The sequence below is a fragment of the Dicentrarchus labrax genome, unplaced genomic scaffold (genome assembly GCF_905237075.1).
Source record: "Dicentrarchus labrax unplaced genomic scaffold, dlabrax2021, whole genome shotgun sequence".
Classification (NCBI taxonomy): domain Eukaryota; kingdom Metazoa; phylum Chordata; class Actinopteri; family Moronidae; genus Dicentrarchus; species Dicentrarchus labrax.
The window spans coordinates 17,060,113-17,087,656 of NW_026136704.1; the positions used below are offsets into that span (position 1 = coordinate 17,060,113).

At 41.9% G+C, this 27,544-nt stretch overlaps 2 protein-coding genes across 3 annotated transcripts in view; both read right to left on the reverse strand.

The window, feature by feature from the left end:
* Window positions 1-2,339, reverse strand: part of gucy1a2 (guanylate cyclase 1, soluble, alpha 2) — a 41,771-nt gene extending 39,432 nt beyond the window's left edge. Inside the window, exon 1 of the mRNA XM_051396567.1 lies at window positions 801-2,339. Coding sequence (XP_051252527.1) covers window positions 801-1,121 — 321 coding nt within the window. The 5' untranslated portion in view covers window positions 1,122-2,339. The remainder of the gene's footprint in view (window positions 1-800) is intronic.
* Window positions 2,340-6,886: 4,547 nt separating this feature from the next.
* cwf19l2 (CWF19 like cell cycle control factor 2) lies at window positions 6,887-26,901 on the reverse strand. Of its 2 annotated transcripts, none has more exons than XM_051396557.1 (19): window positions 26,772-26,901; window positions 25,597-25,707; window positions 25,062-25,187; window positions 24,838-24,954; window positions 24,198-24,317; window positions 23,600-23,693; window positions 21,759-21,874; window positions 19,848-20,511; window positions 19,358-19,598; window positions 17,339-17,450; window positions 15,758-15,859; window positions 13,370-13,498; window positions 12,670-12,807; window positions 8,808-9,020; window positions 8,198-8,314; window positions 7,907-8,062; window positions 7,701-7,781; window positions 7,449-7,550; window positions 6,887-7,262 (listed from the first exon to the last, which is right to left on the reverse strand). In XM_051396557.1, the coding sequence occupies exons 1-19, from the start codon at window positions 26,862-26,864 to the stop codon at window positions 7,122-7,124; spliced, it is 2,973 nt and encodes a 990-aa protein (XP_051252517.1). In that variant the 5' UTR covers window positions 26,865-26,901; the 3' UTR covers window positions 6,887-7,121. The 2 variants fall into 2 exon arrangements, with proteins under 2 accessions (XP_051252517.1, XP_051252519.1); XM_051396559.1 differs by lacking the exon at window positions 26,772-26,901 and adding an exon at window positions 26,245-26,446.
* Window positions 26,902-27,544: the final 643 nt, after the last annotated feature.

The following is a 27,544-nucleotide window of genomic DNA, read 5'->3' on the forward strand; positions in this document are numbered from 1 at the left end:
TGGGACATGCAATCAAATCCAAAACGTATGTATCATCACAAAAGACTATGCAATAGCAAATGCCCTAATCACACACCATCCATCACAATTGCGCTCCAATCTAATAACTTCTTTTTACATTAGAGCCTGTAATACAACTGAGACACAGAAACAGGCTCATTCGTCACACTCCTCACATCATTACATATACACAGACAGAGCATGGGCATCTCTCTCTCTCTCTTCCTCTCCCTCATAACAACATATTTATTATATAATGTGCCAGATGATTCAGGCTATCAGAAGGGAAGGATTAAAAAAGAGGCTTTTTTTTCGTAGACAGCACAGCACACATCATGATGAGAGAAAAGTCCTCGTCTGGGATTTTGGACAATTGCACTACGGATGAATAGCTTGAATTTTTGTCTTAAAGGCTGTGTTCCTTCTGAACTTTGGAGACAGCTGTGTGGGAAAACAATAAATGCCTCTGGCTCTCATCATATTGACTGTCTCTCAGAAATAAAAATCACTAAGTATCTTCTGAAGACCAACAGTCATTGATTTGGTCTGTAATGCCAGGCTCTAATTGTACACAATAGGACAAAAAAGCATTTAAACAGATTTTAGAAGTGTGTACAGATCTTCAGTAAACTATCAGTTAGTTAGGCTTTATAATATGAGATATAGCATTCACTATTCAGCATTAATAACACTGGATAAGTTCCTATTGAACACTAGAGGACCAGATGTCTATATGGAATTACAACTTTCTATTGGAGAAAAATAATGATATTTCTTTATGGCACAAGCTGGAGGCCTACCATGGGTGAGGTCAGTCGCCTCAGGCTCTCCCCCAGCGAATCCAGGTTCACCCGTCTCCTCCTGGTGACCCTCTTGTGGGGTCCAGCGGGTCCTTGCTGCTCCTCGCCCGCCGGGCACGCCGACCTCTCGGCGGGGCTGCGGCCGTTCCAGAGCACCGCTCTGTGGGAGGAAGGGAAGGAGGAGAAGGGGCAGCCTCGGCTCTCCTCCGCCGTCTCCAAACCGCCGTCCCCTCCGTCTCCCCCGGGGCTCTCGAGCCCGCAGTCCGAGCCCACCGAGCTGCTGAACGACTCGGAGGAGATCTTGCGCGACGACGAGGACATGGTGGTGGTGGTGGTTGTGGTGGTGGTGGTGGCGAGGAAGAGGAGGAGGAGGATGGTGGTGATGTTGATGATGATGACAGTGGTTGTGTTGAGGATGATGATGCTGCTACAGTCGGTTCCGTACCACGTCCACCTCTACGCCGGGGAGTCATCAGATAGTGAGGGGTGAGAGGAGGGTTGGGTGGGTGTGTGGTGGTGGGGGGGAGGAGGAGGAGGAGGAGGAGGAGGAGGGGGGTTAAAGTCTGTCTGTGTAATTATGTATGCATATGAGATGCGTGCGTGCGTGCGCGTGAGACAATGTGCAGGTCTGTCTGTGTCTATGTGTGCATATGAGATGTGTCTCTCTGCGTGTGAGACTCAGCAACCTATTCAGAGGGGGGGAGAGAGGGTGAGGGTGAGGGGGGGGGTCGACAGAGAACGAGAGCACTAACGGCACGCAAACATTTATGTAAGGGGGGGAGGAGGAGATGAGGGTATCGCCTCTTAAAAAAAATCGTCCTCCTTTGCCCCCAAAACAAATCCACCCTGCTCCGTGGGAGGCCAACTCCAGAGGATGCTTCAAATCACAAATATATATATATATATATAATATAATATATAATATATATATTTAAAAGAATACAGAGAACCCCTAGCAACTGTTTATTTTTTTTTAAGAACAGCCGTTTTTAGCCGTTGGCTTACATACGGCGGAACGTTGACTCGCGCCGCAACTGTGTCAAAGCAGACGTTACCTTAACTGACGAAATTGCCAAACAGTACCATGACAACCGGTCGCCAGAATCGACGTGTTTGTCCTCCCCGGTAATTCCGACACATGTTAACCATCTCTGTCCCACACACGGTGGATTTTGGCGTCCGAAGAATGTGGCGTCTCCCCCTTCTTTTTTCTCCCCACTTTGCCGGAGAGAAATCCCCAAAGTCGCGGCAGATGTGACCGCTTCTATCTCTCCTCCGTCCCTTCTCCTCCTCCTCCTCCTCCTCTTCGTCCTCTGCGACAGCGGTTCTCCTGTCTGTTTGCCAACTAACGGTCCGCTCATCATTCGTCCATCTTTCACTTGTAATTCCCTCACCGTTGCTCCTCGGCTTTTTGTTCCGGTCGTCGCTCGGGGGTCGCGGGCGAAGAGGTGGCTGGAGAGGAGGATGCGCGAGGGAAGACGGAGAGAGAGCGAGAGTTGGCGCGCGCGGTCAGCCAACAGCAGCACGCACCGGTGATGTGCCGAGCTCGCGCGGTGAAGTACGCATTAGCGCGCTGTTCTGCGTTTTAGTTGGACAATAAACCCCAGCCAATCAGAGGATGGGTAGATAGATAGATAGATAGATAGATAGATAGATAGATAGAGGTAGATAGATAGAGTGAAGACATTAACTCAGTGTCCTCATGGTCCTCACCCCAGGGGCCCCAAAAGTCCTACATTTCCCACATGTCAGTTGGTTTTGGTAGATTAATGTCAAATTTAAGGCGGGTGCTGCATTATTAAACCTTGTAACCCCATTAGCCTTAGAGGGAGCCTGTGTCAAAACCTCGTTTTAAGCCTTTTATATTTTAGTTTGTATTGCGCACACATGCTGCATATTCTCAAATGAAGTAAATAAGATTAGCACAAACTAATTTGACTCACAAAAAAAAAAAAACATGTATATGGTTGAAAGCCCAAAGCAGGGATCCTTGAGTCAGGAGTGTTCAGATACATTTCCAAGGTGAAGAATACACTTTAATGGACTGCTATGGACCAAATGTTGTCACAAGAATACTGGTTGGTCTCTCAACACATAATGCCCCAGCATGTGTAGTCTGCTGCACTTAATGGGAACTTAACATGCAGAAAGGGTAGTAGCTGAGGGTGTGGAGGGTCAGGAGGTGAAATATGTTTATCTGGCCATGTCTAAAATAAAATATTGGGTCAATATCCCTCTTTATTTCTCGTGTCATTTACAGTTTCCTACAATAGCGGCATCTTGGCAGGCAACAAACAGGTGATTGTTCCTCGATTAACTAAGGGGAAATGGTAATCAAGCGACATCTGATAGTAATCAAATAACAGTCATGGCCAATAGGCCAAATTCGTGGCAGTGTGCCAAATGTATGGGTATACAAGGACAAATATGGCTCCACGGGTAGATAATGGAGCTGGCAGCGGTGGTACACGCTTGTTGCCTCCCATCAGAGCACAGAATGATGCTCGTGTCTGGCACTAATCACAGCTATGACCTTGACCTCGATTGGCAGAGCATGTCTGTTCATTAAGGGCCCCAAAGGGACAAGCAAAAGGGACACTGAGACAGACATGATGCATCATGCAAGTGCATGCATGTGCGCACAGAAACCCACATCACAGTGTAATTTCCTGGAGGTGCCTACTAATTCATTTGACTTTCTGGAGCAGCATGACCCCGATACATTGCATAGATTTTTACTGCTCCTTCTCTGTCTCTAACACGCACACACTCTTTCTCTCAAACATAGCCTGCACTATCACACACTACACACACTCTAACACACACTCTCCGTCTCGCTTTCTCTTTCCTTATCTGGTCGTTTGCTCTTAGCAATCAGTCTGCCATCCATCAGTTATAATGTAGGCATTTAATAAAGCCAACACCACAATGAAATAAATAATGTTCCAGAGAAGATAAGCCCACTAGCAGCCAGCCATCTTTAGCTGAGTGCAGACAGGGCAATGGCTCAGTAACTGACAGTGAGCTCCAATGCAATTAGAATAAATAGAAAGGGGCCCTCTTGGGGTATCATGGTAATCGCGTCCAATGGGTTCATCTAACATGGTTGACATCAAATTTTAATTACATTACCATGGAAATAAAGTGTAGAGCAGGCCAACCCCGAGTCTTAGTGTGTAATATGTGTAATGTTTCCTAATGATGAGAGTCAGTAATTTGGACTCGTCAGTATACGGTTTATAATATAACCCTTCAAACACTGCTAACCTGTATTTTATGGCATTATAAGGTAGGTATTTTTTGAATTTTCCATTGCCCTGGAAGGTTGAATTATCAAATGATCTACAATCAAAATAAATCATGCCCATTCCAATCCAAAGTAACACTAATGGCCTTTAAGCAAGATAAATTCATAATTTAAAGCACGTTTTAAAATATTAAGCAATAAATTTCACAGTATTGCAGGAAATAGGTCCATAAAGACGAAGTGTATGAGAAGAGAAGCAGGAAATACCGTGCGTGTTTTGCAGACAGATTTACGGTGTCATCTCAGGTACAACCCTGCGTATCTAGAGTCTAAAAGTATGGATTCTCCTTGAGAAACATACTGTATATACACATATGTACAAAAAACATGCACTCACACATACACAGATATTCCAAATAAATGCATGCAAAAAGGGGAAGAAAAACCATATATAGACAAAATCATCCAGGAACAGACGCAGACACACTGAGCGGAGTCTAAATCTGAAATTATGTGTAGTTGTGGAATGCAGGAAGATAAGAAAAGGTTCAGCCCCTCGACACACACCAGTGAGTCAAAACCAGGTGCTTTTCCCCCAGAGATAAGCAGAAAGTCACTCAAACATAAAACACAATCGTACAAGACACACACAACTTGAGGATTTCATTGCTGTGTACCCCTCTCTGGAGCTATTAGATATTTTAGTTCTCCTGTGCGTGCGTGTGTGTGTGTGTGTGTGTGTGTGTGTCTGTGGGAAGTACTAGTGTGGTAGCACACACAGAAGATTTATTATTGCCACATTCTCACAGTCAAATACGTGTCTCCGGCCTGCTAATGGCGCAGAATGACTGTGTGGAGTATTAAAAATAAAAAAGAGAGAACGTGAAAAAGAAAAAGGAGAAATCAGAGAACATGAGGCAGCATGAGCGAATAAGTGAATGAAACAGAGGAGAGGAGGATGAAACAGCATGGTGTGGGGGTTTGCAGAATAACTCTGGAAGGGATGTGTGTGTGAGGCAGAGACAGGGGAAGAGAAATGGCTGTCTTGGTCATAAATCTGCCCCCAGCCAATCTAATTGGCCATAACCATACATCACTCCACGCCACTCTGCTGCTATTAACCATGAACCTGGGCCTCTCTGTCACTTGTGCAATATAAATAACCTGCTGTACTGTCCCAAGGGATGGTTTCAAATGTACAAATTGGGTTAAAGAGTAGTAAATGTGCATGTTGTGGTGTTACACTAAAAAAAATGCTTTACAGATTCAGGTGAATGTCCTGAAAATGATCACATTATGATGCGACCTTTGGGTATGCACTTTGATTGCGGGATTCGTTTTTTTGGCAGTTACATCGTACTCAAGTGGTGGTTGACAAATTGAATTACTGCTGATTTATAGTAGAACTGGTCCTCTGATGCACATTCAAACTATAAATAATCCACAGTCCATTGATTGAGCTGCAGAGACACTATTGTCGCCATGGCTTCCGATCTTTAAAATGAAACAAAATAATGATAAATAATAACAAAACACAATGCTTCCTCCTCAGGGAAATTAATTTTCTCTGTGCCCGTGTGTCCTTGCTGACGAGGACTGGAGCCTGGATCCTGCAAGTAGAGGACAATCTCCCTGCTCTCACCATGTGTCTGTTCTGAAAGTTTACTTTCTTGTTCAATTTGACTTGAAATAAGTGCAAGCTGAGGAGTATGTTGACAACTATTTCATAAATTAAAGGGCCACAGTGTTGACTACAAGAGCAAAAATGTCCCTACTGTGGGTGCAAATAACTATGGCCCTTTCCCGACTATGAAAGTAAGAAATACTTTCCCATATATTCTAATCATGAGGGACAGAAAGTAATGAAAGTGTACCAGGGGAGAAATGCTCATAGGGGGGTTTAGAATGTAGCACAAATGATGATTATAGATGGAGATTATCCTACATATATTAACAACTTACTGACTACAGTGTACCTGTGGGATCTATTCCTATCACTCTTCCAGATAGGGTCTCCCTTAGGTTTCTGACAAGAGGGATTGATTTATTAAGAGCAGTCTCTCTGTTTACTGTCAGAGTAGAGAGAGGGAGAAAATCCTGATTCTGAAGCTTTTTCCCATGTGAGCACATGTACAAACAAAAAGTGATTCATCTTTAGTGATTCACACAAATTCGGCACTAACCAGCTTTACCTATCATCACATGGTGTCTGAGATGACACCTGGAAATAGGGTGAGACTCTGAAAAGATGAGGTTGCGTGCCGGGGCAAGGCAGCCCGATTGCTCTTGTATACACTGACATGTGGCTGTGCTGACACTGGAACCTCTTAGAATTAAGTGACAGCTGCATGAGGCCGGAGTAAGAAATTAAATCCCAGGGGTATGACACATGGAAACAGCTGCAATTCAATTCTCGAACGCAAGAAACCGCTTCAAAGATGTTCCACTATCCATCAACCTAGCTGCATTTGTGTTATATTATTGTAAGTGTATTGAATTACACCAAACAAATAAAAAATCTTTTGCATCCATGTATAAAAACATCCCTTAAGAGATGTGGATATTTCCATAAGGATGGCAGCCTTCTTATATAGTGCTCTCGTATATGTCCTGATTATGGGAGAAAAATTGGTTTAAATTTAGAAATTGCTCTTTATATAAAGGTTGCTGACCCCTGCCTGAGAGTCTTATTTGATTACCTTCAAAAACTACACACACAAATCACGATTTTTATTTTAATATTTAGTATTGATGTATGATGGGGAAATGAGGTCTTCTCAAAGTAAAGAAATGGTGATATGAAACTATTTCCAGCACGTAATATAAAAATAACAACAAATACATTTTATTTATTTTATTTTTTGTTTTATAGTAAAAATGTTTCACATAACAACTTTGGCAAATTTTACAACAAATTCTGAGCTGGTATGTGCAACAGTGTCTGCACCACATTCACCAAATTTCATGCACTATACGAACCAAAGCGTGTGTGTGTGTGTGTGTGTGTGTGTGTGTGTGTGTGTGTGTGTGTGTGTGTGTGTGTGTGTGTGTGTGTGTGTGTGTGTGGTCTCCAGTTAGCCCTCAGTCTTGGTACAGTCATACGGTTTCCACCACTGCGCAAACTGCAGGACTTTTTTCCTCTGATCGTCAAAGTTCTCTCTAATCAACTTTCTCCAACGCCGCGGCTCCAAGTCCATCATGCCTCCAACCACTTCCTGTGAGGGAAAGAGGGATTGATCATATGGGAATATTGCTGTGAAATTAACTGGAAATAATGTCACACATGCACAGTACAGTTTTATGAAATTCCTGGAACCAAAGGTTGGTGATTTCTAGTAGCTAAAAATAAGAAGAACACATAATGATGTACCAAGTGTAACAGCCTTAATGCACACACTGACCTTGCCAAAGTAATGGGGGAACTTCTGTTCATTTTCAATGACATGAGCAAACCCTCCCTGGAGACCAAAGTCTACAGCAAAGTAGGGCAGAGCTCGAGGAACCTAAGAGGCATTAAACAAACAATTAACAACAATTAACAAAAATGAAAGGAAGGAGGTTATGGAGGAAAGAAGTAAGGCAGGACAGGTGGTAAGAAATACGAGAGAAAGTAAGGAAAACCAAACAAGTTTAGAAAAAGACAAAGAGCGTACAGCTTGACGGATGTCTTTGGAAGAGAGGTCGACAATCTTCTTGTTCATGGCCCATTCCTCGTCACACTCCATGATAGCTTTCTGAAGGCACACAGAAACTGTTGTATTACCACCCTTGTGAGGACATTCACACATTTTCTTATGCATTAATGTAAAAAAAAACGAAAAAAACGAAAAACTTGATCAGACTCAATACACACACCGACCTTAAAGTATATAGGTGCCATATCGCCCAGTTCTCGGGGTAGCGGGATACACTCTAGGACCATGTGTTGCCTTTTGCGTGGGTTCATGTGTGTTTCCATGAACACACAGTCCAGCTCCTGGGACTCAAACATACGCACCAAAGTGCGCCGGAACAGCTGAGGGAAGCAAAGCAGCACAAAAGTGAACTCAATTACAATTACATTACATTACATCTACCACTGCTGTACGAGAGTCACTGAAGTTGTCACTTTAGTTTGGATTGACAAGATCTGGAGCACTGATTGGCTAACCTGCATTTCTGACCAGACATCCTCATCCAATCCAGTGGCAGAGCAATGATGCTGGAGAGGACAGATGCGACAGTGGCCCTCTGTCATCGACACTCCTGCAGGCAGGCTCAGGTACACCTGAGATTGCGAACACATACACACATTGCAGGAAAAAAATTAGAAATGCATCAATGACTTTATATATTTGTATATCTATAGATTAGATGTGTTTATTCTGACAGTTCAAAAGCTTTAGTTTTTCAGTTTAGAGCTGTAACGATCAGCTGATTATGTGTCAACTGACTGAAATCTAAATATATCATGGTTTTCTAATTCTTCTATGATTGTAAACTGGATACATTTGGGTTTTTGTACTGTTGGACAACACTTTGTGTTATGAAAGAATGAGTCCTATTTCAAGAGAAAATCTCCTTAAAAACATCATATTTGAGAGCTCATGCCTCACAAAAATGAGTCAATGATGATATCAGTGAATGGTGATGAACATTTCCGCTTGATAAATGACTTAAACAATGAATTGATTATCAAACTTGTTGCCTGATAAATCAATTAAGCGACTAATGAGTCCCATGCCCCCACCTCAAAGCCTACTACATCCACGGACCCTTACCTTGCTCCCTATTGCTACAATGAGGTGCTTCTGGAGCTCTTTGCTGCTGAAGCAGTGCTGGCATTTATCCATAGAGGCAGCCAGCCTCCTACTCTCCCCGATGGCTCTGCTCCTCATCCTCTCCTCCTCCCTCCCCTCGCCCTCCCGCTGGGCTGCACCTGACACAAACATGTCATCCAGCGTGTAGTTTTCGCCGTCCGTCTTCCCCATCATCTGGTGAGTCAAGTGGAGTAGAAGTGGTGGTGATGGAGACAGCAGAGGAGCAGGAGAGAAGAAAAAGAGAAAAACGCTGAGTGGTGTTTGAGAGGAGTGTGATTACTCTTGGACATGCTAAAGTATATGTTTCTTCTTGCAGTGTATTGAACTATATTATGGATAAGAGAAAATGTAGCTTTAGACATAAAACTAAATAAATTATACACTGTTACTTAAAACAGGAAAGAAAGTCATGGTAGTTATTTAAACCCGTCCTTAGAAACTGGCTGGTATGGTCACTAATTGGTGTATGGAGGTGCTGACGCAATATTACCGTCTGTGCCGTTTGCACGCCACATTCTTTGTGTGTGTGCGATGTGCCTGAACTTCCTTGTATGTAAGTTGGTCTCTGCGTGTTCACAGTGTGAGGCAGGACGCCGAGAATCAACTCTGGTGCTTCTATGTCTGAGTCTTGTCGCCATGGCGACCGGGCAACAGGTTGGAATCTGTGTGTATGTGAGAGAGCGAGAGGCAAGCACGGCTGAAGTGTGTGTGTATGACTCGCTGTGTAGGAGTGAGTGTGTGAGAGAGAGTGAAAATTGGATTAGTTTAATGACAGTGTGGGAGGGAACGTGTGTGTGTGTGTGTGTGCGTCTGTGTAGGATTGAGTGTGTCTAAAGGACTGCACCTAAGTGTGCAGCAGCACATGCTACATTTGTCCAAAAGCAGACTTAGTTTTTTTTACACACACACACACACACACACACACACACACACACACACACACACACACACACACACACACACACACACACACACACACACACACACACACACACACACACACACACACACACACACACACACACACACACACACACACACACACACACACACACAGTCCATGCTGTCAGCCTTCAGGTTCACTGCTGACGGATGTGTCTTTACATAGGTCTTTCCTAAGGCTTTACTAATGACAAATGGGCACATTCTTCATGCAATTTCAATTATAGATTGTGAATTCAGCATGAAGCAGGAGAGTGGAAGGGATTAACATATGTCTGGCACACTACTCATGTTTTATTAAAAAATAAACTATGTTAAATCTCGAGACAATGCTAGTCTGCTAACTTAACAGACTTTGTCTCTGACCAATGAATAAAACTGGTATTTATAGAAGACCTGCCATGGTAACTGTAGATGTATTTTTAGTGTCAGTCTTTGTAGGTGCAGAACGTGTGTGTATTTTTATAAGCATGCATGTGTAATGAATATATGAGTGAGGGCGAGTGATTGTGAGTGTGTGAGTGAGGGCAGAGAAACTCAGAAAAAAGACATGGACAGAACTAAAGCATTTGTCTTTTCTTTTATTGCCATGGCAACCCCTGCATCCCTTTGTTTATTAATGCTTCCTTTTCACACACACACACACACACACACACACACACACACACACACACACACACACACACACACACACACACACACACACACACACACACACACACACACACACACACACACACACACACACACACACACACACACACACACACACACACACACACCTGTCAGTAGAATTTTCACACTACTTATTGTCATATTCCTACCAACAGAGAGAGACGAAGTAAACAAGTAGAAAAGAGCAGAAAGAACATGTAAAAATGTGTCTCGCCTCATGGAAAAGTGCAGTCTGTAAAACTGCTGATAGACTGACACACGCACCACAACCTGCCAGTACCCATCTGCTGCTGTACATCTATTTCAAGCACACAGTTGAGGAGAGAGAGAGTCCCAGAGAGAGACAAGTGGATACAAGAGTAGTAGTGGAGAGGAATGGATAACAACACAGAATCAAATGCATACCAATCCGACAGAACAAATCCTAAACGTCTATCTGTTCATATCAGTGCAGTGGGGACAGGTGATCCATTCACCAAACCTGATAGATCAAAGCAACCTTCACTGTGAATTAGTGGAGCAACATTATTTGTGCTTTAGCGGGGCATCGGCCCGCTCCACTGGTGGTGTCTGTTAAAAAAGCCTGCTATCTATATGTTTCCTGTTACTCTTTGCTCAAAAAACAGGAGTGAGGAGAGATTAAAGATACATTATCACCAGCGCTTAACACATCCAGGTATTCTGCCGACCAGAAAACTAGATCCAAAATGGAACCAGCCATCTGAACTTTTCCCTAACTATAGGTAGTAATTATTGGAGAGGTTTATGTGGCCGTGCAGACATTTCTGTGTTTCTTTTTCAGCTGCCCAAACTGCAGTAAGCACCTGTGATCATTCACCATTGCTCTTGCCTCCGTTGCAATATGCAATATTTAAAACTGAATGATGTGGGTGGGTTTATATGTTTTTTTTTGGTATCAAACTAGTTCAGTTCATAAAACAGCCTTCATAAAAATGACTACAAAATAAAACAATGATTAAAAGAAAACTGCATATACTTGTATCCATATTAGGTATTAGTGACTGCAACAACTGACAAAAGCCAGAGTGCAAGCCAACTTGATCCGCCTTACTCGAGTTTGCCAACTTCAGGTACAAACAGTTCTGTCCTGCATTGATTCATTATTTTCAATCCAACTAAACTGCTGTGTCCACAGTAAATTAAACATCTCTTTTTTTTTTCTCTTCATAAGTTGAAGAAGTTGCCACTTGTGTCCAGTACACGCAATTCTCTGACTAACTCTGAGCTGGCGATCGCTCTGACTGGTCAGAGCAGAAACAAACAGAGAAGACAGTGGAAAACAGCAGCTTTGGCTCTATGAAAATATGGAACCTTGGCACCTGGTTAGCTCAGTTGGTAGAGCTGGCGACCCATGTACCAAGGCTGAGTATTGCTGCAGCGGCCCAGGGTTCGAATCCAACCTACGGTCCTTTGCTGCGTGCCATCCTCTCTCTCTGCCCCCCTTTCCTGTCTGTCTTCAGCTGTCACTATCATAAAGGCAATAAAAGCCTAAAAAAATACTAAAAAAAAAAAAAAAAAAAAAAGAATATAAAGCAACTGCAGGTGTGCTAAAACGCGATAAAACCAAAAACATTTTAAACAGTTTCCATTTTGCAAACTAATGCAATCTGGCTGCTTTGATTATGTTTGATTACACTGAAGATTTATTAGCACAGCGTCTTTGACTCTGTAATTGCAGTTTAAAGCTGCAATCTTGTGATAACGCCGGCTCTTAGGTTGCCAGAGTGTGAAAAACCTTGCCCTTGTGTTACAAGAAGCCAGGTTGCTATTTCTCTAAGGTAAATAATCAAAAGATTTAAAAGGGCGCCTTTGAAGATTTTGACCATTATTAGCTCTATGCAGCCATTTTTATATGAGTGGGTCCCAGTTTTGTTTCTTGCACACACACATTGCCACACATACAGTCCAACCAATGGTTTCACACTATTCTACTGATCTACAGGTAGTGGTAATGCACCAAGAAATGCAGCAATACGCCAACAAAAGGCAGAAAAGAAAAGTGCTGTGTTTTTTCAACGAAGGGGAATTTAAACAAAACTTCTTTTCATTTACAAGAAAACTCCATAGGACACCTTTAATTCCTGGTCACACCGGTAATTCTAGTAATAATCATCAATATCTTAGGTTGGCGCCTTTGTTGCCAAGTTGTGTTCAGCGTTTCGAAGGTTATGTGAGGTGTTCTCACCTTGGCAGCCATGCGAGAGTAGAGGGCATTCTGATCCTGTGCAGAGCTCATTTTCTCTCTCCTCACCATCTCCTTCAGACCCACATTGTCATCGTCCTGGAAGTAGCGCACACGCTGCCCATCAACATGAGTCTCAATCTGAAGAGAGAGGGAGAGAGGAATACAAGGACATACAAGGTCGTAAACAGGAAAATTCACTAGGAATTTTAAAATCTATTCAAATCCCACCCGAAATGTCCTTGAAAGGAGAGACAAAGGGCAGTGGAGAGAAGAGAGAGGTAGAAGAAGATGGGGCTGAGATAGAGAGTGAGAGAGTTAAATAGCGAGCTACACAGACAGTAAAGGAGACTGGGCCACTTTATACATTTATAATAACAATAAACAGAGAATCGACTGGAGAGCTTTGTTTACATTAGACACGTTTCAACTCAGAGTCAGGTGGACTCCCGGCTCTCATTACGCACTGTGATAAATACCAAACGACAAGGATTAAATAGAAGGATGCTGCATTCCAGCTGCAACAGTGTGCAGAATCCTCTCTGTCTTTGTCCTACATGGTGGCTTTCTAAAGCAGTTCAAGAGTTAGTTTTATCAAGAAGCACATTTTCATGGTTTCAGACTCATGAAGAAAACTTCCCTCCCTGCTGTTTTGTCATGTATTTTTTTACTTTCTTTCCACCCGTCATCCCTTTCTCTTTACCGGCTTCTTCTTCCGTCGTCCTCCGTGGGGCTCCTGGGGTCCAGAGGGGGCATTGACTGGCCAGGCCCGACCTGATTGGTCTGTTCTGAACAACAGGACTTCCTGGTCTTCAGCTGAGCGACCTGGGACCTTAAAAAACCGAAACACAGGCAGGTCATTTTCACCTTTGTTTGTTTTTAGTAATATACAAGACTGACAGTATTCCGATAAAGATTAAATATTTTTATGTGTATACCTTTTGCATTTAACACACTCAAGAAAAAGGAGAATACCCTGATAATAATGTTTTATGATGCAAAACATCCAACAAATGACTAAAATAGTCCGCTGTCTGCCACCAATGCCAGGTCAGGAAAGGTACATTTGCTGATCATACAACATAGATGACTGTACTAGTAAGCACAGGATTTTATTCCTTCACAGGGACCCTACAGGTTTTAACAATTGACATGTACATAATGTGGGGCTCAATTAAATACTTTGTTGTCAATCTGATTGATTACATTCAGAAGTAAACTAAGCTGTATGTAACTGCAGCCAGTGTCTGATTGGTCAGCCTATTAAAGTCTGAAGTTTGACCTGACCGGTAAAGGCAGACAGCCGAGAAACAAGAACAAGGTGGGAGCAGTAGAAAGGATGGGAATGTCAGAACGGAAAAACGGTGATAGAAAAAAACATTTCCTCTGCTCCAGTCGACACAGTCCGGCCTTTCAAGGCTCCACACGCAGTGAAAACACTAAATACGACCTGTACAGGCAACAAGAGTCAAAACACTGAAAAGCGAGGGCAAGCCAAAAGTCTTCCATAACAAGACAGATTGGAAGGATCTCGAATGAGTGCAAATCAACAGCACTCGATCTCTGAGAGGGCTGAAGTACCTCTCAGCTGATAAGTACACTAAAACCTAGGAATTATGACATTTTCCCTGAAACGTTACTGAGGATTTCACCCTAGTCTTTAAATTTGGACAGGACATCCTTAGCAGGGATGAATCTGGCCTAACTTGCAAATGATAATATACAGGTTATATAAATAATCACAGCGTGCTTCCCATGTGTTTATAAAGTTGTCTGGAGTCTGCTCATGTCGGAAATAGGCCTCTATTTATTTGTGCATATGTGCGCGTGTGTAGCCGGAAAAGGCATTAGCGGTGCCAAAGATGGGAGATAAAGCAGTGCTGCGGTGTCAGGGCACTGCCATTGCTCTCTGTTAATTGCCTGTACTACAGAGGCAGACAGGATGGCACATATAATCTCTCTGTCTACCTCTCAATCAGTCTCTTTCTCCTTCTCTCACACACATAAACACGGGGGCACACTCTGAATGACCCCTGGTAGGAAAGACATTTGCTTCCCATTAGGGTCTGCTAAAATGCCAAACAGGAGCAGTTTCCATACAGACAGCAAGACGTAAAAGCTGAGCAGCAAAGAGACTTCAAACAAACAAATTCCTTTTAAAAGCATTCAGACGTAATAGCAGAGAATTTAGTTTCCTCTGAAGACAAGTGTGTGAGAGGCACTTTTCTTGCCTGCACAGTGAGAGAGATGGCTGCTGCTGTAACCTGCTCTGTGTGTGTGTGTGTGTGTGTGTGTGTGTGTGTGTGTGTGTGTGTGTGTGTGTGAAGTTTATAATACATATAGCCTTGAGTGTTTGGATTAGCATTTAGACTATGGAAGAGGAAAAGGAGCAGCTAGCAGATAAATCTGACACAGGAAGATTCAGAGTGTGTGTGTGTGTGTGTGTGTGTGTGTGTGTGTGTGTGTGTGTGTGTGTGTGTGTGTGTGTGTGTGTGTGTGTGTGTGTGTGTGTTTAAAGGTTAAGAGCTGTGTGCAAGTATCTATCTATCTATTCCTGTGTTTGCATGTGTTTACATCTGTGTGTGATTATACATGTAAAAATCTGCAACGTGATTCAGTGTGTGTGTATGTTTTGGATCTATAATAAATCTGGGAGAAGTAGCACTGTGATAGATATCAGCAGAGGGAAAACTGCACTCAGGAAACAGCAAGTATTTAGATAGCCAAGCGACAGATTAAAAAAAGGAGAGGCAGAGAAATGGAGTGGAAAAATATATTTCCAAGGAAGAAAAGTCCTCTCTTCTTTATAATCATATTTTAAACTGTCTAATCATATTTTCCTTTTTGGGGTGGGAACTGTGTTTTGTTCTCTGTCTTGTCCACCCAGCTATTAGGAAAACCTGTTAAACCATAATGCAAAAGTAACGCAGTCTAATACAACAGCTCAAGTTCATAAAGGTCATAATGCTGAGTTTTGGTTGAAACTGGTAATACTAATATTTTACAACCATTGTTGACACTACTTATATTAGTTAGTTTGGAAAAGACTGCGACAATGAATGTGTAAGACTGAAATATAGTATTTACAGACCTGCTTTGATTTAGTGGCTTCTTGTAGAGTTTTCTGGGCAGCGTAGCTCTCTTTGGCTTTCTGTGCTGCTTCCAGCTGTGATTTCAGCTTCTCAACCATGGCCTGAAACACACACACACACACACGCACACACACACACACGCACACACACACACACGCACACACACACACACACACACACACACACACGCACACACGCACACACACACACACACACACACACACACACACACACACACACACACACAAAACATAAACACACTTTAAAAAGCCTGCACATTTAGATTTACTGATAAAACAACCAGTCAGTATGTTGTTTAATATTGCTATGTACAAGTTTTTTGGTAACACACCATGTGTTTACATAATGATAAAATAAATGAAGAATAAAGAATGAAGATGGGGACCCCCTCCTTGGCAGATTTCCTGGCTCAAAATGTTCATAAAGCCTTCAAAAGTAGAGCCTGACAGATACATTGGAAGGCTAATAATAAAGGCCGTTATTGGATTACCATATACTAAATATCATATGGGTGTATGCACGTTGGCAGATATTTAAATAGGAACTGCAGTATGTAAATGTTTCATAGGCTGCATTTTAATATAAGGCTGGCAGTTTTCTTAAAGTTTAGAATGTCATTTCTGTTTGTGGTTTTTGACAATCGGCAGATAAAAGGCAGAACACTGTAAAAATAGAAACACAAAAGAGGACAGAGAGAAAAAACATCTGTCTCGGAACCTCTTAAGTCATACTGCCGTGACAGATATCGATAGCTTTATGTACAAGGCATAAAAGGCAAGTGCTTGTCTGCTAAAGGCACTTAATACACACAAAGCGGTTTGGGAATATAGGTTAGATTGCTTTGTTGTGTAGGGAGATGCTGGATGTGAGGTTGATAACACTTAGGATTATAGGTGTGAGTGTGTGTGCAGTGTGTGTTGTAACAGACAGTTCTTCAACACTCTCTATAAGAGATCCCAATAGCACTCTTCGCATTGACACGTGAAGACAGACAGAAGGGGAGTTAAGTGCACAGATCAATGAATGCTATAAATTAATGGATCCCCTGATGAGCTGTTAAATCAAAGAAAAGAGTCAAAGCGAATCAGCTACAACTTCCCCATAAAGCTGAAGGGAGTGAAATTAAAGGGCGCCCTAAAAAGGTTCAATGAACACTTGTAGTTTGTTTTAATTCTTCAGTTTTTCACATTGACAAATTGTTAGATGTAAAATAGGGTAAACTGATGATTGGGTCGTATGTTGGAGTCATATTTATGCACAGCACATTTTATCCGTGATACATGTGTAAATTTAATTTTGAATGCTTGAATAAGATGATATTGTTTATAAAAAAGTTGCAGTCATATTAAATTTAAGGACTGGACAGTACCGGTCCATACATTATATTTAATCAAGAGAGTGTTGCATTATGGGTTGTTTGTGGCCTTAATGTTGACGGGCTACTTTCTTCATGTAACGATCCGCGGAAGTAATAACCGTAGTAATAACTAGGGGTTAAGAAATATCGATACACTTGAGTACTGCAATATTTTGTTGTGCTCTAATGATAGCCTACCCACCATGTTGCCCATGATCTCTGCCTTCACCAGTTTGGCTCCCAGTTTGTTCATCTCCTCCTCTGACAGCAGTGGAACCTCCTCCTCTTCTTCCTCCTCACTCTCACTCTCATACCTAGGGTAAACATGAAGAGGGGAGTATGAAGGGCAGACCAAAACCAAGATATAGAAAGGGAAATTTAAAAAGTGAATAAGATTCGGATTTCCCCCATAACGCAGCCACCGAACAACAGGATTTAATGACTTAATTATTCCACCCTAATAATAGTCCTAAAACCATCCATTGGGAAACTTATTTGTGAAGTTTTTAATTTAACCATTTAGTTGTTTTCTTCTGAGCACTCACGCTGTTTATCTGTTATGATTCATTTGAGTCTCTGTGCCCCCCAGAGATCATTACAGCCTTGCCTTGGAGGATCTGAACTGCAGCCTGGGAGGCATCGTTCTAGGCTATTACACTTCTCATAGCCTCATTTCATTCTGCTGCCACACTGCAGACTCATTTCATGCTGCAGGGGTTCTGGGTGCTGGTTTACCCAAACAACTTAGCCTAATGAGGCAACACACAGAACAACTAAGAAGGCTTTACAATTGCAGTGATACTTCCAACATCTGGCCTACAACGGTGCTATGTGTTGGACTGTCATGAAAATAAGAAAACATTAAAGCTTCTGATGCAATCATTTGCCTCGGTTTAAACTGTGCCACAGAGGGTTGTTGCCGTTTTGTGTCCCTTTAAATGAGTAATGAATATCCATGTATCATGCCGATATAAAAATGTCTGACAGAAATAGATAACAACAGATAACATTTGAATTACAGGCTGAGAGTTCAGAGGGAGTTCTTTCTGGCAACATCAAGACTAATGTTCAAAAGCAGATAAGGACTTTAACAGTTCTTGCAGGTCCCCAAAAACTAATCAAGTACATATGTGAAGACACAGCAAGGTTTTGTGGAAGGGATTACTGAGAGAAATATGATCAAAATCCAGTTTTAACCTTGTTAACGTGGTGTTTTGAAACGCTACAAGACATATCTTAAGTGAAATAAGTAGTCAACACCACAGCTGAGTATTTTCGCGTTGGAACGGCAGGGTACCAATTACTTTCTCAAAAACACAGATTCAAACAGCCACAGATTCATGTCACATACCTAAGGAACAAACCCTGTCGACCTGCGGGGTGGGGCTTTTCATAGGAGAAGCCAGGTTTAGCTACGAGCGGTAGTTTGCAAGCTATTTCTCTATTTTCAAAATGATGTATTGTTTTCAGTTGCAAAGTTGCAAAAGGAGAAATGGTGAGCCTTTATGTATTACAAAAAGATCTGAAAATCAGAGAGAGATGGGTGACGTCTTTATGTTTTTTTTTGGTTTTTTTACACACAAAAACAGATGGTTTTGTCACAAAACTAACACTGAAGCCTTACTCAGTTCCAACCATTTATCCTGGGGACACAGCGAGTAGCATTCAACATATCGGTTAACCGGTACATGTATTCTTCTTGTATTTTATATTTTATCCATTGACTGTGTCCAACAATCTGTAGTGTACTGGATAATGTGAGCCAGTGTTCGCCTGCCAAGTTGCTGACAGGACATTTTATATGGCTTTGGGATGTTGATGAAGAAAGTTAGGGCAAATATTACTCAAAACAGTTCGTCACATGATGGCTATACTCATTACGATAATTGTGACGGAAAGCTTGACTTTGGGGTTGTTCACAAAGAAAGTATGTCATGATAAAAGTCGTCCTCATAAGATGCTATTAGTATGCTGATTGCAAGATAATGTTAGCTAACTTAAGAGCATGAAAGATTTTTTTAAAGGAGTTGGAAAGGAAGTTGCAAAGTGTGTGTATTAGCAAAGCTAGCGCTGTCGTGATGAGTGGGCAGGAGAATTGGACCGATTAATTTATAATGTCCACCCAAACACGCATGCAACTTAAAAACTCAATCAGTACAGTGGCGTTGGACTTCCTTTAGCAAACCACGTTTTCAAGAGAAAAAAATAAAAAACTTGAAACCTTGATGTCGTCCCAGCAACTTCATCACCACGCAGAGCGTCCTGAGGAGCCGTTACAGTTTTCCCAGGATCCTTCTCTTTCTCCTGCGGTGGTTTTTCTAAGCTGTCAGATTCGCGGGCAGGATTGCTGCCCTTCTTCCAGGCTGGAACGCTGGCATTACGTGGACCGGAGTCTTCATCATCAGAGCTCGGTTTCAGGAACCTTGTGGATGACCGCGCTGGGGGAGGCCGGCGCTCTGGAGCTGCACCAGAAAGAAATTACAAAGCATGTTAAGAAACACTCTTTGCACGTTAGACTATGATTAACATTTGATGAAATTCCATGTTTCCTGATTAGTGAAAGAAATTGAGAAGATATTTTGTTGCTCTTTTTCAAAATCGTTATGACTGTAAAATGCAGTCGCTGCTGTCCAAATAAGATCAAAATGCTGTTTACTTTGGCAAAACTTCACTCAAACATCTATTAGAAAAGACCTTGACCTTCGACCCACCTTCACCACTGTAATCATCTTCTGAAGGTTTAAGGAAGCGGCTTTTTAGTGAGCCAAGAGAGGGAGAACGGTGGTTCCAATTCTGCCCAGATGATGACGATGATGATGACGATGATGATGATGATGCAACAGTTGGCCCATCTCTTTCTCTATGTCTTTCACTCTCCCTATCCCTGTCTCTTTCTTTTCCTCTATCTCTCTCTCTGTCTCCATACCTGTTACTATCTCTCTCTCTGTCTCTATCCCTGTTACTGTCTCTCTCTCTGTCTCCATCCCTGTTACTGTCTCTATCTCTGTTACCGTCTCTTTCACTGTCCCTATCCCTCTCGCTTTCTCTATACCTCTCTGTAAACCTGTCTCCATCTCGACCTCTCTCTTCCTCTCTGCCCCGATACCCTCCCCTCTCCCTCTCTCTCTCCTCTCCTCTTCCAGCACGGTATCTCTCTCTGTCTACGGGTGACAAATCTCTTTCCCTTTCTCTTCTTCTCCACCGATCTCTCTCTGCCCCATCTCCCTCTTTTCTCCTCCATCTCTCTCTGGACTCGTTCTCTTCTTTCCTCCACCCGCCTCTCGCCGGTCGGCCTCCTTCTTCTCCTCCTCCTCTCCTCTGTCCATACACAGCGTTTTCAGCATCTGCGAGTCTTTTCTGAAATTCTTCTATTGACTATAAAAGGAGAAACACAAGACATATTAAAATACTATAAAATACTAGAATACTTTTTCATGTTGTGTTGTTTAGATCTTCACAATTATCTTCCCCAGCAATGTGTGCATGGTATATAAAATCAAGGCATTATAACAGATTTAATATATATATATATATATATATATATATATATATATATATATATATACACACACACACACACACATTCTAAAGATGCAATGTAGTTTAAGAATAGTCTGATCCGGTAAGCCAAACAAACAACAGCTTTTTGGCTTTGTTGCCAGATGAGAGCCAGTGTAATTTACCTACCAGATACTATTGTTAAGTTCTTAAGCAAAATGCTAACATGAGTGACTGCAATCTGTCCAAATGGGTCCTCACATTTCACTATCTACTCAGCTGTTCAGTAATCCTTGCTACAACTGCCAGCATTAACATTACGTCAACTTAAAGCTCATAATTGAACACAACTGATACGTACAAAAACCAGAGTCTACGGGATTTACAAAAAAGCATAATCTCACACACTCTCACACACACACACACACACACACACACACACACACACACACACACTATCAAGGTAATATAAAAATAAACTAAAATATCTCATTGTAAATGATGGCATAAAATAGCCGTACAGAAGATGTCAGTACTTTACTAGAAGAAACTCAAATGAGGTGCACTGCTGTGGATGGCTGAGTTCTCACAAAGGAAAAGGAAAGCACACACACACACACACACACACACACACACACAATGTTCTGACAGTGACAGTTTCAATGCTGTCAACTGGAGGCACAAATGCTGACACTGCTGAAAGTGACTTAACAAAGGACACTCAGTGAGTGTGTGTGTGTGTGTGTGTGTGTGTGTGTGTGTGTGTGTGTGTGTGTGTGTGTGTGTGTGTGTGTGTGTGTGTGTGGGACAGCAAAGAGACTTATAAAACAAGGTGTCTAGATACACATTCCAGCGACAGCAGTGTGTGTGTGTGTGTGTGTGTGTGTGTGTGTGTGTGTGTGTGTGTGTGTGTGTGTGTGTGTGCGTGCGTGTATATGCGTATATGTACATCCTTGATTTCAGAGTAACTATGAATCTATATTGTCAATATTTTTTTGTCCAAATCTCCGTTTACAATAACCAGAATATTATGCAACATCTCATCTGTGCAGTGGCTTTTTTGCGTGACCATTTTTGCCAAATTGTGAATGTGTGAGTGCTGCCAGTGTGCCATCAGTGCTCACTCCGTATCTTTCAGCCACCACATCGTTGAGGCTGCGCTGCTCCCTCTCTGCCTGCTCCTTCATCCTCTGGTAGTTCTTCCTCAGCCAGCCCAGACCGCCATCATTCACTACTAGGCCTGCAGGAACAGGAGGAGAAAAGCCTTCACATACACACACACAAAAACTTCATTGAGTCAGTTATATCTTCGACATTTTTATTTATATATCTCACAAATTCGAGTAATGTTAATGAGATGCCACTTAGCGAGGGAGTTTACTGTACACGCCAGCCAGTTCCACTTTGGTATGGATTAAAACCGAGATGATGAGTGAAAGGTTAACAAGAGAGGGATATGCAGAAAAAAAGAGACTGTAAATGATTAAATGAAAAGTACAAATCAAGTACCACAAGTTCCTGACATCATCTGATGTTTGACATCAAATAACCAGACTAATATGTTGCAAAAAAAACAGACGGCAGAGAAACTGGGGAAAGAACACAAGTTAATGTTGCTTGTTGTGAGTATCAGGAGCCCAAACAATTCGAATCACACGCTGATGAAAGGAAAAACGAAGGTCAGGATAAAGGAGGTTGAGAAAACATTAGAGGGAAATTAGTCTTTAAATGATGCAAAATAAATGTTGTTTCAAAGTCAACAGTTTATGCAACTTCTTAGAAAGATAAAACTTGAAAAAGTAGTGCCCACAACCTCTGGTCAAGGTCAACTCTTAGTATCTGATTCTGTTTGTTTGAGAACATTCTGCTTTAAATTGTAGGTGGACAGAGAAGATGAATTAAAAAAAGAACAAAAACACATAATTATAACACAGCCTGAAGAGGGAAAAAAGGACTGTGTGTGTGTGTGTGTGTGTGTGTGTGTGTGTGTGTGTTGTTTGCGTCAGCTTATTTTGCCTTGCTGTGCCAGCTCTAGAGGGAACTGTACTTACTGTGTAGAGATAAGAGACACACGCGCACATACCTGCATTTGCTTGTCAGCTTAACACAGCTTACTCTCTGTCTGTCTGTCTGTCTCTTTCCCTAAATCCCTAACTTGGATGCTCTTCCTCGCTCTATCTGTCCTCTCATTCTTCCATCAAACCTCCACGTTGACTTTTCTGCACTCATAATTGTAGTCTTCTCTGATTTTTAAAATTCTCCTGCACTTCCAACGCACCAATAAACTCTGCAGCTTATTCTCCTTTGTGACAGACCTACATCTCATTTTGAGCAGGACTGTGACTGTCAGACGTAACCACACAGATCGTTTTTGAAACAGACATTTTAGGTGGGAAATTAATGTGGGGATGAGGGGTCATTGGCGATTGTTTGAAATTCCTTGAATCCTCCATTGGGACTTCAGAAATAAGAGTACCAAGATAAAGATTACTCTAACGTGTCTATTCAAGAATATCATTAACTTAAGCACCTTGGTTAAGGTGGTTGGCCTTAAGTTCAAAAAAAGGAGAAGAGAGAACAAGACAAACAAGGTCTAAAAGGAGGAAAAAATGTGCAGTGTATGATCGCGGAGAGCAGGAGGAAAAATCTGAATTGCACACTGTTTTTCTTTGCTAGAGGGGAACAGTGAAGCAATAGTTAGGTAACAAAAATAACAATACTGCAGCTTCATGCACTCTGGTCTACTGAGGCAACTTCCATCAGAAAAATGTATAGCTCTGCCTCTTCTACAAATAACTTCTTGGTATGAATGTTGAATAAAAAAAATCAATAAATAAAATTTGGAGGGAGGCTTTATTCTGAGATGCTAAGACCACAAGACGTTTATATTATATTTTAAATAACTGCAAAATGTTCTTCTATATAACTCTTGGAAATGCCCAAATAGAGTCATTTCTGTTATCACCTTTCGTTGCAGCAGTACCAGCCTTCTCCTCTGGGGGCAGACCAGTTCCTCCATCTTTCCAGAACGGGTTTAACTCCAATTTGTGCAAACCAGCCTGAGGGAACCACAAACACACATACACTTTAATCATCTCTTTATATACTCTCAATAGCACAACACGGGCACAAATGCTAAAAATCCAGACAAAAACACCCTGCAGACAAAAATAAGTACACACACACAAACACACACACACACACACACACACACACACACACACACACTGCTGTCCAAGAGGGGCCAACCTCTGTTACCTTGGTAACCACACAGTGGGCAAAACGAGGAGACGGACTACCACAGTGGTTTCATGCCGTGAGCAATCCAGGCACACACAAACATGGTCGCTTTTTATCTCCCTCTTACACAGACATGCAGGTCATGTTGCATTAAGATTCAAATAACAGATACACGTGAATCTGCCGGCTGAGGACACCAGAGAAACCACGTGGCTGTCTACACCCTCCGCTGGGCCGACAGTGCAACAACAACCCCAGTAGAAGGGAAATGGTCATTACAAATTGGATAGAAAATGGGTATTAAAAAAACCAACAACACACACCTGTTCGATGGCCTGAGCCTTTGCCCTCTCCTCCTCTTTCAGTCGCTCTTTCTCAGCCCGTCTCTCTGTTGTTGACGTGGTACTCATTGCCAGGAAGTCAAAGGTCATCCATTCGTCTCTCTAGCGGAAGGAGGCAGACGGTGTGGGGGATTAAATGAAGAAAAAGAAAGATATATAACGTTAGATTGAGAAAAGATCAATGAGCACTTAACAGCAACACATAACAACTATGCTCTCATACATACACACACACACACAAAGGACAAATAAAACAAAACGTTTAAAATTATTATTTTTTTAAATAGTTGTCAGTAATAGAGGATGGTGCCATGAGGTTCTAAAGCAGAAGAAGCATAAAAGGTCTGTCTTTGTATACAAAACTTCTTCATAACTCTAGATAGAGCATTAACTCTTGACATTTGTGCTCTATTATCTATGGAAAATGGACTCTACTATTTGGAGCAAAAGAGAAGACTTTGGCAAAGCTGGTCGTTATTGTGTCCATAGATGATTTGTTATGTTGAAATAAACACCTTCAATGAAAATTTTTTAAAAATGACTGTATTGTTTTACATGTACATTTTTGAGTGACACCAAACATCATTCATTCAGTATCTGTGGCACCGGACGAGGAAGTTACCTGGACATTCTGGGCTGGGCTGGGGTTGCTCTCTGGAGGCTTGGGCTCATCAGAAACCTGCCAGGCTTTAACAGCTTTTGTCTGAGGCTGAGCCTCAATCCACTCATCCCCTGATTCCTGACCCATAGAGAGAGGGCGGATAAAGAAAATGATGATGAAGGAAAGCAGTATGAGAGATTATCAACAAAAGGATGGAAAATGAACAAATATGGAAGAGGCCCTACCCCTGAGCTGTCACTAGAGCCATCTCCTGCTTCTGCTGTCTTCTTCTCCTTCTTGGCCTTCTTCTTTTTCTCCTTTTTCTTTTTAGACTTCTTCTCCTTCTTTTTCTTGCTCTTCACAGAGCCCTCCTGAAGGGGGTTCAAATTGCATTAAGTTATGTTTTTTTACTAAGATGCAATATATTCAGAGTCAGTCCTCAGCCTCCCAAAGGTATGCAGGAATAACCATTTGTCTCCACTTGTTTTGGTTCATGTGACTCCAAAATGGCACGTCATCTAGGGGTATGTTTCCCAATGAAAGTCATCCTGATTCTCCTACAGATAGTGTCACTGTAAATGTAGATGATAAATGTTTGATACAATTAAACAAACATCATAAACAACGTGTTCAAACTATAAAGGTGTGGAACTTCTCTGTCGTGCTGCAGATTGGCAATATAGTCCCCACTGGTTTGAGGTACAGAAATGACTCAGCATTGAGTTAATCTAAAAGTTTTGTCATATTTATTAAATAAAGTAATATAACACTGCATCTTACTTCCTCAAACTCCTGCAGCCTCTGATTGATCTCAGGGAGCATCCAAGTGTCCTCCCCTCTCTGTCTCTTCAGCTCCTTCCTCCTCTCTTCCTTCTCATGCTGCTGCTTGGCCTGAACGACACGATATGCAATAACATGAAATTAAATAAGCAGAACAGATCAAAGTAAGCGTGCACTGGCATTTGCATTATCAGACACCTCTATCGAATGACAAAGCAAAGTCCAAAGTGTACAGCTGATCTGATTCTGTGGGCTGATATCAAATTCTGAACATTTTTTAATTTATGAAAGGAACAACACAGTCTTCACATACTGCTGATAAGAGTTACGGTTGTCAAATATCTGAGCATATAAGGGCTTTTAAAGCTTCACATCTTTATCTTTTAGATGCAATGGCAATGACACTAATGACTCCTTATGTCATTATGAGCCAAGACCTCTTCAAACTCCAAATCATAATAAATCAGACCCCAGCTACACTCTTTGTTTTGGCCAGCACAGACACAGGTGAGCCGGGAAGATAATGCGTTTACAACCTTTAGTGCACATCTACAGGAAGCATCATCTGCTCTGTCTGTGTATCTGACAACAGTGCAAACACAGCTGCGCGGCAAAAATAAATAAAAAAGATAAGTCACAGTTAAATACCTGTGTACATAATATGTGATTACAAACACGAGGCTGTGCAGATCTTTAAGCTGGGGGACCGCGTATAGCTGCCACCATGACATAAAGACCCAGTTTAAAGCACAGCCAGAGGTCTCCTATCTGGCCCTGCAGTGTTTGTCCTGTAATTTCCTGCCTGCAGTTTAACAGCCACCATTATCAGGTTAATGTGAACACACACACACACACACACACACACACACACACACACACACACACACACACACACACACACACACACAGAAAGTAGGTTAATTTCCGCTTTCCGAGAAAACTGGGCGAGCTGGAAAGAGACACAAAGACACAAAGACACAACTTCACATCGAGGACAAAGACAACTCTCCAAAACGTCACTGTCGAGCTGCTAGGCAACCTTTACGACGTTAGCTGTTAGCCTACTTAGCTTGTTCGGACCAAAACAGGTGTGATGTAAAGTCCCAGCTGACGCCATTAAACCCAACCTCAGGTCACTTATGGGGTTTGTTCGTGAAGACGCTCACAGCCCTTACCTTTTCTATCGCCTCTTGTCGTGCCTGTCGTTTACTCTCTTTTCTTTCGTCGATGCTGCTCGTACTCTCAAAACTGACACCGTGCGTCGCCATGACACTGTCGTCAATGTGTTTGTTAGCTGTCGTAAAGCACCGCAGTTCACGACAGCACAGTGAGAATACAACCACACCACTGAACAGGGTTGGGAGGGTTACAGTAACAAAAGTAATCTGATACAACTAGGGATTACTTGTTAAATAGAGTAGTCTGTAACCTAATCCAAGTATCACAATGTTAAAGTAATGTAACTTACTTTCCATTACTTTTGGGTTCACTCAACACTGCATGCAAGAAAAGACGAGAGAAAACAGAGTTTGTTCCATAAAGCTACAAAACGATGTAACCTTAGAAAAGAAAATGGAGAGCAAGATTGTTAGCATCAACAATGTGTCCTCTGATTGGTTTATTTTAAAAACTGATGGAACTGTAACGCTGATAATGGTCCCCATTCTTATTTTAAGTGTAACTGTAATCTGATTACATCTTTTTTTATGTTTTATCTAATAGATTACAGTTACTTTTTTTGGATTACGTAACCCGGGTTCATGTAGTTATGCTCTCCAAACCTGCTAATGAATGTGTGCAAAAAAAACCCCACAATAATAAATCAATATGGAAGCAATTACTTTTTAAATGTTGCAGAAAGGGGCAACCACATTTTAAAGTAGAAAGTTACTGGCTGTTTACCTTCGCTTTTTATGTGTAAATCTGCTGCTAACAGGACTGTAAACTA

What these genes read in the sequence shown, in the direction of transcription:
- cwf19l2 (XM_051396557.1), bottom strand. Translation starts at nt 26,864, where the DNA reads ATGGCGACGCACGGTGTCAGTTTTGAGAGTACGAGCAGCATCGACGAA. An exon ending in GGCTGCAGGAGTTTGAGGAA is followed by an intron (nt 25,188 to 25,596) that starts GTAAGATGCAGT and finishes AACCCCCTTCAG; the next exon opens with GAGGGCTCTGTGAAGAGCAA. An exon ending in AGATGATTACAGTGGTGAAG is followed by an intron (nt 19,599 to 19,847) that starts GTGGGTCGAAGG and finishes TTTCTGGTGCAG; the next exon opens with CTCCAGAGCGCCGGCCTCCC.